We start from the raw sequence: 19,564 nt of genomic DNA, 5'->3' as shown, positions 1-19,564 counted from the left end.
GGCAACGGGGGAAAGGAAGCCAGAAACCTAAACTGTTACATAAAACATCCCAATTTTGGAATGTTGGCTAACTCAACGTAGAAAACTAATTCAGCTTAAAATTAAATCGATGGGGGTGCAGGTGGGAGAGGGCAGAACCTAGAAAAAAGAGTTCAGGAATGGAATTCCTTAAATTTGAGGCAAAGAAGTTCATTTTCAAGAGAGCACACCAGCCAAAGATGTTGCCATTGTTGTTTTAATAACAAAACAAAACAAACAAAAAACCAACCAACCAAACAAAAACAATTGGAAGCAAACACACAAGGTACCCAAGCTTCCCTGTGAGCTCTGGGGCCACCAGGGGTTCAAGGGGAAGATTATTTCTGCACCCATGAGAAGTGCTGTAAAAAGGAGGCTGGGGCGAGGCTCCAGGAGGCCCAAAGGAAGTTGTGCCTCTGCCCATGTGCATCAGAGGAGGCTTCCTGGAGGAGGTGACAGAACAGGAAGTATAAGAAAATAGAAATTTGGCAGGAGGTCAGAGGGGGAGGGCATCCAGGTGTGAAGCACAGAATATGCAAGAAGGCAGAAACAGCCCCACCTGCCAGGGGTGGGAGACGGGAGCAAGAGATTCTCAATGATCCAGAAAGCTGGAAAGACCCCTTTCCCAAGCTTTCCCCCTTTCCTGACCCAGGCCACTCATCCCATTTTCTGCCCAAATCTGTATAAGCAAATTCAAGAAATATCCCCTGAGTAACCACTTTATGCCAGGCTCTGTGACAGGTCCTGGTAGCCGTTATTTGCCAGCCAGATGAGGGATGACAATGATGGTATCAACGAACACTTCTGAATGCTTTCTCTGCATGCACTCCGCCAGGCTCTGTTTCCTTGTCTCTAAAGTGGGAACAAAGTCCTTACCTCTTTGATTTGCTGTGTTAAGTGAATGAATGTCAGGAAGATGCTTAGCACAGCGTCTGGCACGAAACGAGCCTCTAACAGATCCCTCTTGTTATGTCTAGGAGCACAGTAAGAGCGTGTTAGCAACTGGGGCTGGAGATGGAAACCGTAAGGGAAGCACAGCTCGGCCAGATCCGTGTGTGGGTGTCCCTCCCCCCCACCCCTGCCTGATGCTGCAGTCCTCGGGGGCACTGACCCCAGCATCTGTCCTGCAGGTTGAGCTCTCACTCCCCCCATCTTCTGCCAAGGAGAAGGAGGGCTCCGTCCTCAGTGGGAGAAGGGTTTCAGCTCACCCACAGAGAAGCTCCCAGCCCCTCATGGATTTTGAAGAGGAAAGTGGGGATAGACGGGATTTCCTTTCTCAAGCCTCCTGGCCAGGCTGTCAGAAAGACCTCGGATTTGCAGGAGGTCTGGCCAGGCGACCACATTTCCAAGTCCCATCGGCCTGCTGGAAGAGACTGTGAGCAGCCCACAGCCCTTGGAGTGCTCATTGTCTTGTGCACCATGAGACAGAACACACCAAGTGTTCTCTGGTCTAACGACGGAACCACGCAATGGGGCTGGAGGCCCTGCTGAGCTGTCAGACAACCGGGTATGATATCCATAGACAGAGGGCTCAGAAAACAAGTGCATGGTTCTGTGGAGGGTCCATTCATATGTACCATGGCCTGGTTTCCTGGGTTCAGGCCTGGGGCCAAGGGAACAGCCGGCTTCTGGGGAGAGCCCTGGACCAGGAATGAGGACACCTGATCTCTTAAACAACCCTCCATCTGCCCACACAGTTCCCTGTCCTTTCTCACCTGGACTACTTAAACAGCTTCCTGATGGCCCCCCAGCTTCCACTTTCACCACCCCCCACCCCCGCCCCTGTAGTCACACCACACAGCCACAGGGATGACTTTGCAAAGGAACAAATCTGATTATGTTGCTCCCTTCTGACAGTCCTCAATGGCTCCCCAGTACCCTTGGAATAAATTCTAGCCTCCTCACATGGCTGATCGAGGCTTACATGAGGCCCACTACTAAAGGCTAATATTTCCACATCCCCCTCCCTTTATTCTATCCACTCTATCCACTCTATTTAGAAAACTCTTCCTCAAGGAAGAGTTTTCTAAATACAAGTCTGGAACACATGAAATGCTGCTCTTTGGCCACGTTTGACCTACGAGCTGATTGTCTTGCATGGTTCAACTCAACACAACTGTCTGTTCCTTGGCTGTCTTCACAGGCTATGCCCTTCACCTAGAACACAGCCCTTGCTTCTCCCCATCACCGTGATGTCACTGTGCCTTCCTCCTCCCTCACGTCTCAGCCCAAATATCACTTTTTCCAGAAAGTCTTTCCCGATGTTCTCCAGTGCAGTCTGTGCCTCCCTTCTATACATGCCTTGAACCTGCAGTGACTCTTCGATGTCTGTCTTTCCCGCCAGATTGCAAGCTCTATGAGGGCAAGGACCATGTCTATACTGCTCACTCTGATGGTCCCAGCACCTGGTCCAGGGCTGGCACATAGTATGTGCGCAGTAAAGTCTTGAGGAGGAAATAGCCGCTGTGCACTCGTGTGAAAGAGACAGAGCCCCACCCCGACCAGCTGTATGACCTTGGACCATCCATCTCCCGTAGACTTTGATTCCTACCTCTACAAAAGAAGGTTATCACACCTACTGCACAGAGACGCCGTGACATCAAGGGTGCCAGTGTGTTTGGCGTTAGACTGCTCAAAATTGTTGACATGTCCTTCCCGGAGCTGGCTGTAGCCACCGGTCTCCTCCTGACCTCTGGGCACTGCAAAGGGACAAACTGCTCCAGGAGACAGGCAGGACAGAAAGAGTCTGACCTTAAGATGACTCCTCACAACCACCCCTCTGAGCTCAGAGTGAGTTTGTGGAGTTTGTATTAACAGACCAGGTATGTTCCTTCCAGGCAACTGAGAAAGTCTGGGTTTTTATGGCCTCTCTAGCTGCCCAGCTGGGGATGCCAGCAGTTTCACAGTGAAAGGAATCCAGAGCCCCTCAGTAACATCCGTGGCCAATCTGTTCTTGATTACCTCCCCTAACAGGAAGCTCACTACCACTCTCCCCCTGAGGTTATCTTACTTAATCTTCAAATAGCCCTATGAGATGGCTGGTATTGAACCAAATTCTGCCTTCTTGGGCCATCCTCCCACTGGCTCCAATTCTCTCTGCTGGGACTTCTAAGACCAGGTTTGCTCACCCTCCTATACAACAGCCTTCAGAGATTAAGGGATGACAACCCTTACTTTCATATCTTCAAGCTTTGGGTTTTGACCTCCCTCTTGGTCTCTGTACCTGTACTATGGGGCCAGTGAGTGCTGGACCTTACTCCTCTCCAGGTGGGGCTGACATGGAGGAGGAGAAAGCATTAGCATCTGTGCTCAAAGAGTGGGGCTGCAGGAGCCCCAGACCTTCCTTTCTGCAGGCCTCAGATCCACACTCTGGGATCAAAGCAGCACACAGAAAAAGCCACCTTCTGCTGGGTGAGTCAGGCTCAAAGGCTGTCGGCCCTCTCCAGCCTCTGGAGGAGATGGATGCCTGTGCTGACGGATTGCTCCAATGTATTAGGTAGATAAAGAAATTGATTATTCCATAAATCATTGTCTCCATGAAAAAAGTCCCAATTTTTTAAGAAAGAAAATATTATAAATCTGCCCAAGCCCCCATGAGGGCAAGTGTAGCCATTTCAACGTAATTGTTTGAGAGCTTCTTTGCTATAGTCCCCGAAGCTACCGGCTCCCAATCGAGATGTTCCTTCCCAAACTCTGCAAATGGCCATATCATGTCATGGACGAGACAGATTTACATTGCAGCAGCAAGAATCTGAATCAGCCAGAAAGAAAAGCCTTTCTTTGGAGACAAAAACGGGATGCCATCCCCTACCCCATCTCTCCTCCCTACTTATACATGCACCTGCCCCATCTAGAAAAGTTGAAGGTTCTGTTCTGACATGAGACAGAGAACTGGCCAAAATGAGTCTTGAGTGGGTATCTGAGAATGGGGTGTGACAGCTCAGGAGTGAAGGAAGTCTCAGAACAATGGAAGGTGTAACATGCTTTCGAAGGAGCAAGGGAAGCAGGAGCATGGGTATGAACGTTGCAAGGGAAGAGATGTGCCTTCCCAGCTGGCTCTGCTGTGTGACTTTTAGCTTGTTCCTTCTCTCTGAGCCTTACAGCTCCTCCCCAGCACCCAGGAGAGTGAGGAAGATCTCAGTGTGGGGCTCTGGTCTGCACTCCATGTATCCTCATGTTCAAGGAACCAGGGCCATCCCTGAAAGTCACCTACATGGACTTACCAAGAGGCCAACAAGTTACCACCAGGTCCAGGGAGGCTGCTTCCCGCCCCCAGACCCTCCACAACCCCCTTCCCTGTGCACTCCACAGCCCACGGAGTGGGCGCTCCATAAATATTTGGTGAATCAATGAGTCAGCCCAGAGTCCATGTGAAAACAGCAGGAAATAAACACTAAATTACAAACAGCATAAAAATAGCCGCATTTTCAAAGCAAATTTTTCTGATTCTGTGAATCCAAGCAGGAGGAGAGGGAAAAAAAAAAACCCTCATCCCCTCCATCCCCTCTCACTGAGATCTCTCCAGCCAGGGCCCGGAAGTAGTCCTGTTCTGCGGGCACCTTAGCCCGTGTCCCCTCTGCCTGATCCACATCAATCTGCTCTGACTGAAAGGAGCCATCTTGCCTCCTCGGAACCCATTGGCTTAAATGTCGCTCCTTGTTCAGAGGCATGTGCCAATTCTCCTGATTCTGTCACTCAGACATTCTCAGAATCCTGTGCCCTGGGCTTCTAGGCCAGGTGTTCCAGCCAGCTCCCAGTATCTCAGTGACTGACAAAAGGTTCCCTTTCTCTGAGGCAGGCGGAGGCCACTCCCGGAGTGCCTTTCCTGTCTAGGAGAGACCTCTGTCACTACCCAGCCCCATCGCCAGGCTTCTCAGACACATCCAGGTGGCGGAGCACCTGGGACTTGTGGGGTTCTTTGGGGAAAACCACGAAGTTGTGACACATTTAATTCCCATCACCTGAGCAAGGAGTAATTTTATTTACTAGCAGAAAATGTAGCTCTATTATAGGTATGCAGGGTTCCACAACTCAGGAAATAATAACACACAAAATACTTTTAAGGAATCACATTTAGCAGGATAAAAATACATAACACAAGCCTGCTTACCAAATGCAATGTGAAAGCTGATGCTGACAAGCTGAGCAAAGACGCTTGGTATCAGGTGTGATCTTTGACAATAGAATGTTCACTCGTTTTGTCATCTGCTACTGCGCCCTAGCAGACAAGCTGTACAAGGCACCAAAGGCTTAGGAACAATTTATGTGGCGGGGTTGGGGGGAGGAGGGAGAAAATTCTATCTGTCCTTTACATTTTCTTTTACTGTGAATTACTTGATTTAAATGACCACAAATAACCATTCTTACTAGCCTACTGTGTGCCTGCTAAACATCTCCGTCTGGTTTATGAACACCAGAGTCCTAGAGGAATAGCATTTGGAAAAAGAATGCCTGTTTAGCAAGACCTGACAACAACCACATCACCCCTGCTAGGAGAGTCAGTGGGAGATGACGCCCACTCCCTACCCCAGGGCCTGACTGCTCTCCGTGGTGCTGAATCCAGATGTTAGGGGTGAACCTTAATCTGCTGGTCTCTTGGGGAACTACACAGGGTGTATCAATTATCTAAGAGCCTTTCTAAACACACATGAATCTGGTTTCGTATTTCCCCCTCAATGTGGAAAAATGTTTTGTAGGTCTGTTTCTCAGCACTGGAAAAGCCGAGTCTCTATCTCAAGACTGCAAATTTAAAGCTTCAAATGTGTGCATGCCTGTGTGCATGTGTGCGTGTGTGTGAGATAGGAACGGGGATAGAGTTTTCTCAAGAGACTTGGGGGTCAGAGGCCCATGTTTTCATCTGATTCTCCTATGGCTCCCCAAGGGATGTGGCACAAAGCATGTCCCTCTTTTAGTCCTCAGTTTCCCAATCTATGATAGGAAAGAGTAAAGACAGGTCCTATACTCTTCTCGTTCTAACACTTGGGGAGCTCCTCTTTGTGTTCTGGATTTCCACGAACTCAGAGACTGACAGCAGGATGGCCTTGCCTGGCCTTCTTCAGTACCAAAAGATTTCCTGGAGCCAGAGGAGGACAAAAGGCTCAGTCTCTCTTGCAACAAGCCAGGGATTCAATCTCTCTGCTCAGCTCTCCCCAGCCCTCCGTCCCCATGGACCAGCCATAATTCAGCTAAACCTGAGAGTTCACCCATATTTTATTTACTGATTCGATGTTACGAGACAAGTAAAATAGACGGCTGTCACCTCTATTAAACTGGGCAAGAAAAATGGCCATGTAGGCAACAGGCTCTTTCTGCTCATAATGTGTCATCTGTTTCCTTGGGGAAAGAAGCAAGAAAGGGGAAGGCATGGCCTCAGGGGAGAGCCCGGTGCTGTGCAGCGCAAGAGGGGAAGCCCAGGGTTCTAACACAAACCTGGCCCGGCCTCACTCTTGGCTACATAAATATGGCAGACCCATTGGCCCAGTCTGTCAAGAACTGGGAGCACCACTGAAGTCTTCATTTCCCCACTGACCCAAAGAAAAGTCACTACATTCACTCTTTGGGCTCATTTGGATAAAAAATGGCTGTTGAGCCACACCTTGGGAAGTGTATGCTAGAGAAGCAAACCTCCAAGTGGTCATTTCTTCTAAGTACACAAACACATACATGTGTACACACTCACACTCCCAAGAACCCAGATGCCACACATTCCTGAGCCCAGGATGACTGTCTATACAGCCTGAATCTCCAGGTCAACTATTAACACCTTTGCTTTACACAGAACTGACAAGGAGACCTATTATCCACACACACACCCTAGCAGGAGGAAGTGATGTGGTGAGACAGAAAACGGAGAGGCCTGGTCCTGCCTGCCAGCCATCCGGAGTGGCCTGCCTGGTAAGGACAAACAGCAGAAGTTCCCTTTCTTGGCTCACTTTCCAGAGGGAGCAGGAAAGATGTTGAGGGGCAAGTGGGGAGGAGGGACGGGTGAAGCTGTGAACTCTTCTTCAGTTTCTCCTTGAAGTAGACAGCTTGTGTCCCTCTCAAGAGGAAAATCATCATGATACAAACCAGACAATGGATGTAAAGACCAGTCTAGGCCTGGGGAAAAGAAGGACCTGCTCCTCTAAATAGTCCAGTTCTGCCCAAGCTAACTACGTGGAAAAAGTCTTAGCATAGAGGGTGCTGAATTAGCATGTGAGGACACCACATACTTCACTAGAACTTTGACTTAGTAGAAGAATCGAATGATGTCTTTCACACAATCCTGCTGACCAGATGGAAAAGGTGTGGAGCTGAATATCAGAGCAGGTGGGTGAACTTCTCTTCAAATGACTGTATCCACCCATGCATTCATCTATTCAACAAATAGTTGTTAAGTCACTTACTAACTAGAGACACTGGATAAAGTTGGGAATAAGCCATCTGGGTCCCCGCTTGTATAGTAAATGCTATGACAAGGGAAGTGTAGGGTGCTGTGGGGACCCACAGAAGTGGGCAGGAGTCAAGAAAAGCTTCCTGCAGGAAGAGGCACATTTGCTGAAATCTGAAGGCTGACTAGGAGTTGCTTGGAAAGAACAGCAAGAATAGAGGCCCAGGGTGGGAAGGAAGGCACAGTGACCCCTGAAGACCTGGGTGCTCAGTAGAGTGGGCAGAGAGTGTGGGTGAGGCAAGGAGAGACAGAGTCTAAGTCTGCCAACCAGAGCAGGAGATAAAGGATCTGAAAGCAAAAGCAAGCTAGTGGGGTTTTGAAGCTGGTTAAAGTATAGGATGTGGCCCCAAGATCACTGAATTAAGCCAACAGACTCTGACACAGAATCTGGTGTGTTGCTGGCAGACACAATTGAAGGGAGGGCAGGCAGGTTCATCCCAGGTTCCAACGGCACAGAGCAGAAAGGGAGCCACAAAAGCTGTACTGCCCAGAGCACAGGATTCTAGCCCCAACAGTAGTGTAGGCCAACAACAACTCAGCCTCTCCCCTCCCACAGACCACTGGGGCAGGAGGACGAAGAGGATGGAGGGGCCAGAATGGGCTTTGGTGGTCCAGAAACAACAAGTGAGAATTACTGCCTGAAGGTTCAATGATAGGATTTACTGAGGATAAATGACAGGTCCTGCCTTTAGGCTTCAAAGATCAACTGCCAAAGGGGAGATGAGAGAAGTTATAGATCAGCAGCGATGCCTGTGCAAAAGACCAGGTGATCTCAAGAGACCACCAGCTCAGCATAACTCGGCAAAGCGGAATAACGGCCGAGAGGGTGGAGATGGTGGTCTGGATTGTACAAGAAGTGGCAGCCGAGACCCCAGGAAGCGGTGCACTCACTGGGTGCAACTCACAGGCAGCACCATGGATAGCTCTCAACACCTCGGAGGAAGAACGGAACATCTTTTTTGGGGGAAGAACGAAGACTTTTTTTTTTTTTAGAACTGAGCATCTTCAATTTGGAAAATTTTAATTTGGAGAAATGCCTTTACATTTCCATAGGGTTGCATGGTGGGACAGGGAGCAAACATGAACCAAAATCAGTGGGCATGGGGATCGTAACATAAGATTAATGGACAGCATTTGTTAAGTGCTCACCACAGCTGTGGTCTAAACACTGTATAGCATTAACTCATCTAAGCCTTGCAACAACCCTGCGAGGCAGATGCTATTATTACTGTTGTTGTTATCATTACTATGAGAGATTAATTTGCCCAAGATCACCGGGGGGAGTGGGGGGATGTGATGGAGGCAGGCTTTGCAGTGAGGGGCTGGAAGATTCCAGAACCAGTGAACTGACACACAATACTGGACTGTGAAAGTGCATGGACAACTTCTCTGGTGCCAGGAAGATTCATTCTCACAATGATCCCATGAGGTCAAATCTATTGTTATCCCCATTTGTCAGGTGAGGAAAGCTAAGGCCAAGAAGTTAAGTGACTTACCCAAAGTGTCAGAGTCTGGAGGATGAAGAGGGTTTAAACTCAGACAGGTGGATCTCCGAACCTACACTTTCAACATCCAAGTTCTGTGGCCTTCCCCAGAACTGTGGGGAGATGAATTTTAGGGGAAAACTTGCAGCAAAGATGATAATCAGCCAAAACATTTGCAGTCAGGAACAAAACAGCGTCTGAAGTAGTGAGCTTCCTGTCTCAGGTGGCATTCAATAGAGACCAGAGATCCACCCATAAGGAGGGGGGTCCTGCAGTGACTTAAAACGGTGGTCCTCACAGGGTAGGCCACAGATGAACATCATCAGCATTATCTGGGGCCCTGTTAAAAATGTAAAATTCTAGGCCTCCCCCAGACCCACCCAATCAGAAGCTCTGCAGGTGGGGCCCAGCGATCTGGATTTTAATGAGCACTCCAGGTGATTTTGATGCATGCTGATGTTTGAGAACCAGAGGCCTAGAATGACCCCTGGGGTCCTTTTCAGCCTCAATCCTGTGATTCTCCACCACCGACAGGAAATGTGATGCCGTGGAGCCCTGGGAAGTCCTTGGCTCCCTGCTCCTGCTTTTCCACCCAATTGGGCAGGCTTTTTGGAATAGCATATTTCAGTTCTGCAAAGCAGATGCAGGAAGGCTTTGCACAAGTCTCCCTCGTTCCCATATTTAAAGAGCTCATCCCTGCAGTTGTTCTGAGAACTCTATAAACCCCCTTCCATCAGCAGCCTGTCTGCATCCGTCCCTTTAATAGCGCAAGACTTAATTGTCTCCTATGGATTGGAACCCTCTTCACACCAACTAGAATCTTAGCTCCTTCTCTCTCCCTTTTTCCCCCCTGCCTTCCTTAACCACCATTCAGCATGGCACCAAAGGATTTGGAGTCGAAGCTGCCACTCCCCCCAGATCTCACTCCATCTCATTATCTCCGATCTGTATGATCACCATGGGGACTCTCTCCTCCCCGGCTCTTCCGTGGCCTCATTACCTGATGTCTCCCAGCAGAGACAGCAGCGTCTATCCCCTGAGGCCCAGCCTTCAGCCACAGACCCTCTCTGGGCTGCACCCGCTTGCCCAAGATGCAAGATGGAACGTCATCTCCAAGAAGGCTGGATCAGGACTCCCCAGGATCAATTCCTACAGAGCATCCCACAACCAGGGTCTTCTCAGCTCTGAACACATGCAAAATGCATTTCAACGAAAAGGCTGCAACTATGCCCATGGGCCGCAGGTATGTGATAAATAGCAGGCCAGGAGGACTCTGGGAGCTAACATGCAGAAGCATCCTGAAAGGCACCTCTTTCTCTCTCTCTCCCTGATGCCGTGGATAATGGTCACAGGCAGTCAGATCCTACCATTTCTGCTGTGAGACATACAGATGTGCAGGCAGTGGGTAAATGCCATGTACTGAGCTGCACGGAGTACTGGGCACCAGGGTTGGCCCCAGGACAGAGAGTACATAAGCCTCAGAGCTCATAGTCTGACGGCAGAGACATGGCTCCCACCCTGAGAGGATCCTTTCTCTCCTAACATTTATTAAACATCAGGCACCATGCAAACAGCTTTAGACACTTTATCTTCGTTAATCCTCACACTAACTCTGGGAAGATGATACTGTAAGGTTCCGCCATATGAAATTTTTGCAGGTCAAAACATCTGAATACAGTTTTGCCTAACAGTAGTATTTCTACCTCGTAGAGTAGGAAATGGAGGCTCTGGGGTCACGTGACTTGCCCAACGTCACAAGGCGCAGACATGTCAGACTCACAGCCTAACTCAGATCCACCACATTTTGCCAAACCCCAGATGCACCCTGATGTTTTGAGGGGCCAAGAAAGAAAAAAAATCCTGTATGTGATCCCAGTTATGACACGGGACACACAGTGATTTCAGGGAAGTGAGAAGGTGGAGGCGGGAAGTCCATCTTAGAGCCAACGAAATATATTATCTGACTCCAAAACAACTCATTCCACCTCTTGGTAGTGATGATGAGAAAGGCACCCTTCCACCTTTTGGGGCCGCTTCTTGTCCAATGGGGGAGGCAGGACACTCATGCCCAGGACAAAGCCCTAGACACACTCACAAGCCTAATCCCAGCCAAGGCCAGTCAGCCCTGGTAAACAAGGCAGAGAGATCCAAGGAAGAAAAGCGGAGAACATGGCAGAGTGACCTTTGGGGAGAGGGGACTGCCAGGCTTATTGTCAGAGGCAGGGGGACCCCAGACATAACTCCAAAGGAAATAAAACCTGGTGGGGGGTGGGGCACTGAGCTGCTCTGGGTCATGGCTGCTATAGAATGGGGCCAAAGATTAACAAAAGCAAGATCAGAAGGACCTATGGTCCTCAAACCCAACACCTTGGGCCTCCACCCGTCTCCACACTCCCACTCCAATAGAATTTTGTCTCTGGGGCACAGAGAAGCAGAAGAAAGCAGAGACTCCGTGAGCAAGCGCAGGTGCTGGTCCAGCCCACGGGGCTCTCAAGGGCACAACATTTCAGCAAGCGCCCCCTCTCTCGATCAGGGGCACCGGCCCAGGGTCACTATGTGAGAGCCTGCTGAAATTCTAGCTCCTAGCCTGCTCACTCACCTCCCCCTCATCCAGGCCCTGTGCTGCTGTCATACCCCATGAACACCAGCAAGAAGAAAGGCCGATCTTTGGACGGCATTTAAGTTCTTCTGCAAAGACGTCCTACCTCTCTGACTCTGGGAGGCAGACGGTATCATCCCCATTTTACAGATGGGGAAAACAAGGTCCTGGGAAATAACATGACCCGTCTGCTTGTGCCTGTTTCAAACCTGTCACCCCTCCAGGGACTCTCAGCAGTGCAGTTTTCCCCCACTTTCAGAACCATTCCATCTCTGGTGGCCACCATCACCCCAGTCTCCCTGCATTCCCCAGGAAGAAGAAACAGGGTCGACGAGAAGGGTAAATTTGAATTTGCCTTTGCTTTTGTAGAGGTGGCCTGGCAGAAGGGCTGCACCCAGGTGCCCACACCCAGCCCAGAAAATCTGGGAGAGAGCTCAGGTCCTGGAGCCCGGCGTCAGTGGGCCTGCCCTGCGTTCTGTCCACTGGTCTCAATTCCTGGCAAGCGGGCTCTATCTAGAAGGTCAGAATGTGACTCTTGCTTAAAAAAATCAAATGACCATAAAACCTATTAGCCTGGAAAGGATGTTGGAAGGGGGAGGGGTTGGGATTGGGGAGGGTAAAGGGAGGTGAGGGGAAAAGGAAGAACAAAGAACAATTCACCGAACACCTGCTCTTGCCAGCTCACTGGCTGAAGGAAGGAGGGGGGGGGGAGACACAGCCATGGGGCCCTTTCTGCAAGGCTCTGACGATGTCTGTGAGGACAGTCTGGTGGCTGCCAAAGGGGTGAGTAGGCAGGAGTTCCCAGAGCAGAGGGATTCCTATGGCGGGGGGGGGGGGGAGGGGAGACAGCCATCCCCAAGGGAAAGGCCATCCTTCATTTCAGGCTTGAACTGGAGCGTTGGACAGAGTCCAGAAGCCCGAACAAGGTGGGATGGAGTCCATATGAGTGTGTTGGTGGGAGGGGTGGCAAAGACCACCCATCCTTTCCTCTAGACGAAGCGAATCTGCCATGCGGCCATCCGCAAGGACAGCGGGACTCTGCAAACCGGTACTGGCAGGGTTAAACGTCCCAGAATCCACACAGCCCTCTCCGACACCAGGCCAGATAGAGCCCAGCCCTAGGAGGCCACATGCAGCATGCAGAGCCGTGGGAGCTGGGGAGCTCCGCTCAGCACCTCTGCCACCCGGTGCTTTCCCACTTCCAATCGCGCAGTCAGACACACAGGACCTGGAGTCAGGCTGTCGGGGGTTCCCATCCTGCGTCTATCTCTCTCTCTGGTCCTGTGATCTTGTGCAAGTAAGTAAGCGACTTTGCCAAGCTTAGTTTCCTCAACTGCAAAAAGGAAACAATGCCTGCGGGGCAGCGAAGGCTACGTAAGATGGGGGAGCGGGGTGGGGGGGAACATTGCAGCAGCTGCATTTACTGAATGCTTACTATCCCCCCGCATGGCTGGTCAGCGTTTGGAACCCCAAGGTACCTGGAACCTTGTAAATGTTCTGTAAACTGCAGCCCTCGTTTTGTCCCTGTTGTGTGTGATGTGATGTCGCTCCAGCCCCAGGTGGGGTCCCAGGCAGGAGACACACACGGATACCTCAACACAGGCACACTGCCCCCTGGTGCTGCTGAGGGGGAACTGGCACCTGGGAGAAGGGCTACTCCAGCCCAGGAGCCCACGACGCTGTGCGCACCTGGCCCTAGGGCCCCTCCACCCATGCAGCGCTCCAGCCCAGTCACACCAGCATCAGGAGGACAAACCCTGCTCCTGGAACTTCACTCCTCGTTGTTGCTGGGCAGGGCCTGGAGTGCTCCAGGCTCTTCTCTGCTGCTGCTGCTGCCCAGTCAAATGGAGCCCTGGCTCTAGTTTCTCCACTGTCCCGCTAGAGGGTCTGGAGCAAACAAGACAGGGCTCAGGCTCGAGCCCCAGGAGGCAGGGGCAGCTGTCTGTGATGGGATGGAGGAAGCGTGGCCTCAGCAGATCATAAACAAATGGAGTTGCTGAGCACAACCGAGTCTCCTCCCAAGAGGGCACCCCAAGCAGCCTCGGGCCACATCCTCTGTATATGGCCTTGGAGCCCAGCCGCAAGAGGAGGGAGACTTCTAACGTCCACAGGAGACTCTGTGCTTCTTCCTTGGAAGGACTCTGTTTCCTAGAGCTGGAACACAGAAAGCCTGTGGAACACGGGGACTCAGGGAGGCTCACAAGCCCCAGCAAGGATCCTAAAAGCAGTTAAGCAGCCTTGCCTTCTTGAAGGGGTGGGGGACAAAGAGCTGCCCCTCAAAGCCCTTTCAAAATAGCACAGCGAGCTGGACTTCTGAAGTCAGCTGTCATGCCAGCAACAGGGGGATGCAAGTGACCTTGGAAGAGCCCAGGCAGGACACAATGCCTGACTCGCTCTGCATAAGCCACCTCCAAAAACCCCAGATCATCCTGATGTCGAAAGACTGTTTAGCGCAGTGCGAGGCAAGCATCAAGAAGAAATTAAACTCCAGCTTGGAGGAGGAGGGAAGCCCTGGCTGACAGGAGCGCCTGGGCTGGAAAGTGGAGGCAGAAATTCCTCAAGTTAATGCTTTCCAAGGCCCCTCGGGCCACTCCCAGGTCTTGTCTGAAGCTATTTACTTCCAGGGGGGAAAGCCCTATTGATCTTCATTCAGCTCCTGTCTGCTCCTACAAGGCGGCAATGTCTCAGCGCATCACCAGTCACAGTGAGAAATTCCTCATTGTTTTACACAAGGCTCCCAAACTCAGGAGATGAACGTTCAGGACCATGTGGGTGAACTGATCGCAGAAGATGCGGGCAGTGGATGGGGCTGGTGGGGGGAACTCTGGGGGAGGGGATCTCATTCCCCAGGGACAGATTGCTGCACTTGCCCACTGGGCCCCCCAACCCAGGCTTGGGGCTTGAGGCTCATCTGTCCTGCTCTGTCTGTGGATGCTCGGCATTCCCGGGCTGAGCCAGCCCTTCCCTGCCACCCCCACCCCCAACACATACACCTGCTTTATGTCTCTGCAGTCACTTGGCTCTGAACCTCCCCCTGCCTGGCTAGAGAGCATCATCATCCACTAGAGCTTCCCAGCTGCTGCCTCCACTGTCTGGTTCCCTTTTCAAGTCCCAAGTTGGTCCTCGATCCTACAGTGTGCATATAACATGAGGGAGCCTCGGGGAACCACAAAACCTACAATGTCATGGATAGGGCAATCCCCACCAGTCTGCTGTCAGAGGTACTTTAAAGCCGCAGAATATCTCAAACTGTCACAGCCAACCGAATGGGTAACAGATGAGGAAACTGAAGCTTGAGGCTGGGGAGAACAGTGTGATTCGACCAAAATGGCTTAGTACACAGGCAGAACACAGAGTAGGAAACCCAGGCCTCCTAGCTCCAACCCTAGGGCCCCTCCACGTCAGCTTCTAGGTCACGTAACCAGGAGATCCATGTTCCCACGTGAGGTCAGTAAAGCCCGTCTGGCTGAGAGGACCCATGCATTAAACTGCTTTCCATGAGTTAAGACCAGAATCCATCTCAACAATAATAACGATGATAACAGTAATAATAAAATGCTGAACAATATGCCTTGAAAACCTTCAATGAGCAACACTTGATAATCACACGCAGATACATCTTCCACATATTCATAAAAAATAATCAATGATCATTTTTTCCCGCAGACTACAATCCAATTACTCTCTCCCTCGCTCTCTCCCTCGCTCTCCTTTGTTACTTGCAAACCATCCAAGCAATCAATGCCTTGACCTCTCCCTCTGATAGACACAATTACAAAAAGACAGAGCAATGCAATTCATCTATTCAAGATGGATTGTTTGAACACTCTGTCACACTGCTGAGCTATCCATCTCCTTGTCTAAGAGGAAATTTCAGCCCCCAAAAAACGGCACAAAGAGAGGGGCGGATACGCTGCTCCCCGGCCCAGAGAGCCCCTCAGACACCTGCAGGAAAACCCACTTCCAGGCTGGTGTTCAGGGATGGCTGCCTGCTGGAGGGCTCAGCTCCAGGCACAGGGGGCTCAGGCACCCGTCTGGGGAACCAGAAGCACCCAGCATGCTCCGGAGTCCAATTCCCAGGACCTCAATTCCTACAGCCCCAGCCAGAGCCCTGGAATCCCATGAGTGGATGAGAAAAGGAAGATGGTGTCAGACCCAGCCAAGGCGGTATGTTTGGGTTTCGGCATACGATTGTGTGTGTGTGTGTGTGTGTGTGTGTGTGTGTGTGTGTATGCGTGCAAGCACCATGTCCACATGCAAGCACCGTGTCCACATGCAAGCACCGTGTCCACTGTGGTTCCCTGGCTCCAGCTAAGGCTCCAGCCTAGGCTCAGAACGATGGGAGTTCAGCTCCCCAGGAAGCTCCTGAGAAGCCCAGAGGCCTTAGAGCCTTCCCATCCTCCGTCCAAGCTGGCACAGCTCCGGCGGTCACGTTTGGCATCTGCACAGCACCCCAGTCCTTGGGCTGGGAATCAAATGGGGCAGGGCTCTCAGATATAAATGGCTTGGGCCGACACGCTAATTAATCCTGGGGCTTAATACGAAGAAGATTAGAAGAGAGGAGGGCTTTGCCATCCTTAATTGCATTATTACAAGCTGAACCCAAGAAAGGGCAGGCAGGCTGGGGCTTCCCCTCAGAGCAGGGAGGAGCCCCCAGTGCAAGTCAATTTCACAGTAAGAGGGGGCAGGTAAGGATACATCATTCTGCCCCTCCTTGGCTCATCCTTAGGGGCTGTCCTCATCTGCTCCTGACTTCCTGGGCCCTCAAAAGACCTCCATCCCTGAGGCAGGGCTACAGCATAGCCAGCTCCCCCTACCCCCCTGCAGAGGGAAGAACCACGGAAGAGGAGCCTGCAATGCGTGGGATGAGCACACAGCACCTTTTGGTCTCCCCTCCCTCCCCCCAAGGGCACCCTAAAAACAGGGAAGGAAGGATGGAGTAAAAGAAGTGTTGGCCCACTACTAAGGGACTGCTTGCCCCCGGAATGGTGACCAGACTGGGAGCTGGAGCAGGCAAAAGAACTGAGACAGAGGACGGTTTTTGTTTTGTTTTGGTTTGGTTTTTGGCTTGCAAGAGCAGCCTGGGCTGCAAAGGGTTAAGCCTGACCATGAGGGTTGTCCCCAGAGCCCCAGCCTGGACTCCTCTGCCTCAGGGTTGGGTTTGAGAGAGTCTGCCAGTCCGGACAGGCAAGGATTGAAAGACCCCGGCGTGGGCAGCGCTTGGGAACTGCGCTGTACCCCCATCCCGATGTTGAGTTCAAGAGATTGTGGGGCCCAAGAGCAAGCCACGAAGACAGACCCCCACCCCCAGATTCCTGACCGCCTCCTAGGAAAACCTCAAGTACCGAAATCAAGCCCCACCTCGGTTCCCTGCACCCCCTCACGCCTTTAGCAGTCCGTGCCCGGAGAAGAGCCACAAGGGAGGAAGGTGGCCCTGGCTCAGCAGAGCTCGGCCCGCCCGAGGCCAGAAGCTGGTGGTGGCGCCTCGAGAACCCAGGCGGCCCAGGTCTCTGGCCTGGCGGCGGGCGCAGGCCCTGCGTGGCCGAGGCTCCCGCGTGGCCAGGCCGGACCCAGCCCTGGCGGGCGCGGGCCTCGCACCCGGAGGGCCCGCCACACGGCCCCCCGCACTGCCCAGAGCGCTGCCTACAGGGCGCTTGGAGCGGCCACAACAAAGTTAAAGCCCGGAGTAAGAGAAGAGAGCGGAGGCGCGGAAGCCCCGGAAAGCCGCGCGCAGCCCCGCCAGCCGCCGCCAGCTGCGGAGGGATTTCGGCTAACTTTCAAAGCCGCTCGCATCCCTCCCGCCGCCTTCCCAGCCGCGGCGGGTAGGCTCGGTCGCTCCCTTCCCCCCAGCCGCGGGCGACCGCAGGAGCGACCGGCGGGGGACTGCCCCTACTCTGCCCCTCTGGGAGCTATCTGGCCGGATGGGGCCCCCGAGGACGTGGGCGGCCGTCGGGAGAGGAGACCCAATGCCCCCGTCCTGCGAAGCCGTCGCCCACGTCCCCGCCGCGGCCGCTGGAGCCGTGCCCCTGGTGGGGGCGAGGGGCCTGCGGGGAGCCAGAAGGCAAGAGAAGTTGGCGCCTTCCCCAGGGTTCCCGCTCCGCGGGGAAGCCGGGTCCCAGAACTCGGTCTGCGGCCGGTCGTGCTGGCAGTCGCCGGGGAACGCGCCCGCCACTCGGGTTGGGGCCGGAACGCTTCGCTACTCTCAGCCGGGTCTGGCCTCTCACTAGCGCGCCAAGGGCCCCTCGCCCGCCTCGGCCCGGCCGCCTCCTCCCCCACTAAGTAAGGCCCCGTGACCCCGGCTTTGGAACTTTGTCCTCACCGGGACGAGCTGCCGGTGGTCACCTGGCCCCGGCTGCCCAGAGAGGTCGGGAAAATCTCTTGGGATCGCGTTCATTGGCCCCCCATTCCAGCCCCCGCCCGGGCGCACAGAGACCCGCGGCTCCGGGGAGCCCTTACCGATCCGGATGACGTGGGGCATCCCGCGCGAGTCCGGGATCCAGAAGGCGCACACGAGGAGCCCGGCCCAGTATTCCCAAACCAGACTCCGGAGGCGCCGCCAGGGAGCGGTCATCGTTGGGCGCCGCCGAGCGTGCCCGGGGCGCGGCCGTGGCGGGCTCCCTGGGGCGGCAGCTCTAGGCGCGGGCGCGCAGCAGCCCCCGAGGCGCCGCCTGGCCCAGCTGCCCGGCTCCGGAGCGCCGCTGAGAGTGGGGGGCGCCCCGCGGCGCCGCGCACATCTTACTGGGGGGCCGCCCCGCCGGCGCCCGCCCCGCCCGGCTGCCGCCCACGGGCCGCCCGCGAGCGAGGCTCCTGGGCTCCGCCCGGGCTCCGCTCGGACTCCGCTCCGGCTCGCTTCGGCTCGGCTCGGCTCCCGCGCGGGCTCCCACCTGCCCTGGCTGCCGGGCGCTGGCGGGCGGGCTGCACGCCTCTCCGGCCGCTCCTCCTCCAGCCGCCGCCAATGCTATCGCCCGGGCTCGCACAAAGCCCCGGAGTGGAGTTGCACGCGCGCACACACTCCCTCCCAGCCCCCTCCCCGCGCCCTGCCTCCCGCCTTCCGCGCCGCCCGCCGCCCGCGCTCCCTCCGCGCACTCCCCCGCGCACACACACTTCACACTCACGCCCGCCGAGGCGTACACTCGCGCGCTCACACCTGCGCAGGGGGCGGGGAAGGGGACCCTGGACCCGGTTTAGGGGGACGCCCGGAGAACGAGGACTCTCCTCGCTTCCCAGATGTCCCCATCCGCCCTGCCGCCCCCAGTCCCTTCATCTGCGAGGGCACGGAGCCTGGGAGCCGGGCGTGGAGCAAGAGAGCTGGCACCGCGATCTGGGCGACGTCGGCAGCCTAGCGGCCCGACCAGCTGGAGGAGACGCGCCCGCCGGAGCAGAGGGACGCGGAGCCCGCCGTCTGCGGAGTCTCGCTTCCCAGCTCCCACGCAACGGGCTCAGGCTGGACGGCGGCGGCTGGAGACCGATCCGGGAAGCGGTTGCCCTTCAGAAGCCCAGCCCTCGGGGAGGCACAGTTGGAGCTGGGGCTCCGGGGAGACAGATTTCGAAGAGAACTGTGCGCGCTGGGCTAGGGGAGCTGCGGGGGGTAGGGGTGGGACTGCCCAGGCCAGACCCTCTGCCGAGGAAGGCAGGACTTGACCGCGCACTGCAGCCACAGACAGGGATTTCGGAGGAAAACGGCTAAATCCTTGGACTCGGAGGGCATCTGAGATGCACCCTAATACTTCCCATCCGTCTTTCCCCTACTGTGCAGGAAGGGCGAGCCCCCTTCGTCTTTCCCCCCTGAGAAAAGAATAAAGAGAAACTGTCGTTTCCGTGAGATGGAGCAAGACCCACGGGGAGCAAACTAGAAAGGGTTAAAAAGAAAAAAAAAAAACCTTGTTTATTAGCAATAATAAATTTTTTTTCAAGTGGCGCTGGGTGTCGAGGGAAAGGAAGGGCTGTGGAGCGAGTCTGGAGCAGGAGGCTGGGCATTTCGCAGTTAGGCGAGTTTAATGACCTTTTTGACAGAGACAAAGCGGTGCCGATACA

General features: G+C 53.9%; 1 protein-coding gene across 2 annotated transcripts in view; it reads right to left on the bottom strand.

Annotated features, from left to right (window-relative positions):
- Window positions 1-18,471, bottom strand: part of GRIK3 (glutamate ionotropic receptor kainate type subunit 3) — a 224,720-nt gene extending 206,249 nt beyond the window's left edge. For both annotated transcript variants that reach the window (XM_046028210.1, XM_046028203.1), the window contains exon 1: window positions 17,987-18,471. In XM_046028210.1, the coding sequence (XP_045884166.1) occupies window positions 17,987-18,101 (115 nt within the window). In that variant the 5' untranslated portion in view covers window positions 18,102-18,471. The remainder of the gene's footprint in view (window positions 1-17,986) is intronic.
- Between the last annotated feature and the right edge of the window lie 1,093 nt (window positions 18,472-19,564).

The sequence above is a fragment of the Meles meles genome, chromosome 1, assembly GCF_922984935.1.
Source record: "Meles meles chromosome 1, mMelMel3.1 paternal haplotype, whole genome shotgun sequence".
In the NCBI taxonomy this organism is placed as follows: domain Eukaryota; kingdom Metazoa; phylum Chordata; class Mammalia; order Carnivora; family Mustelidae; genus Meles; species Meles meles.
Note: the sequence above shows the minus strand (reverse complement) of the source record. Positions and strands in the feature narration are given on the sequence as shown.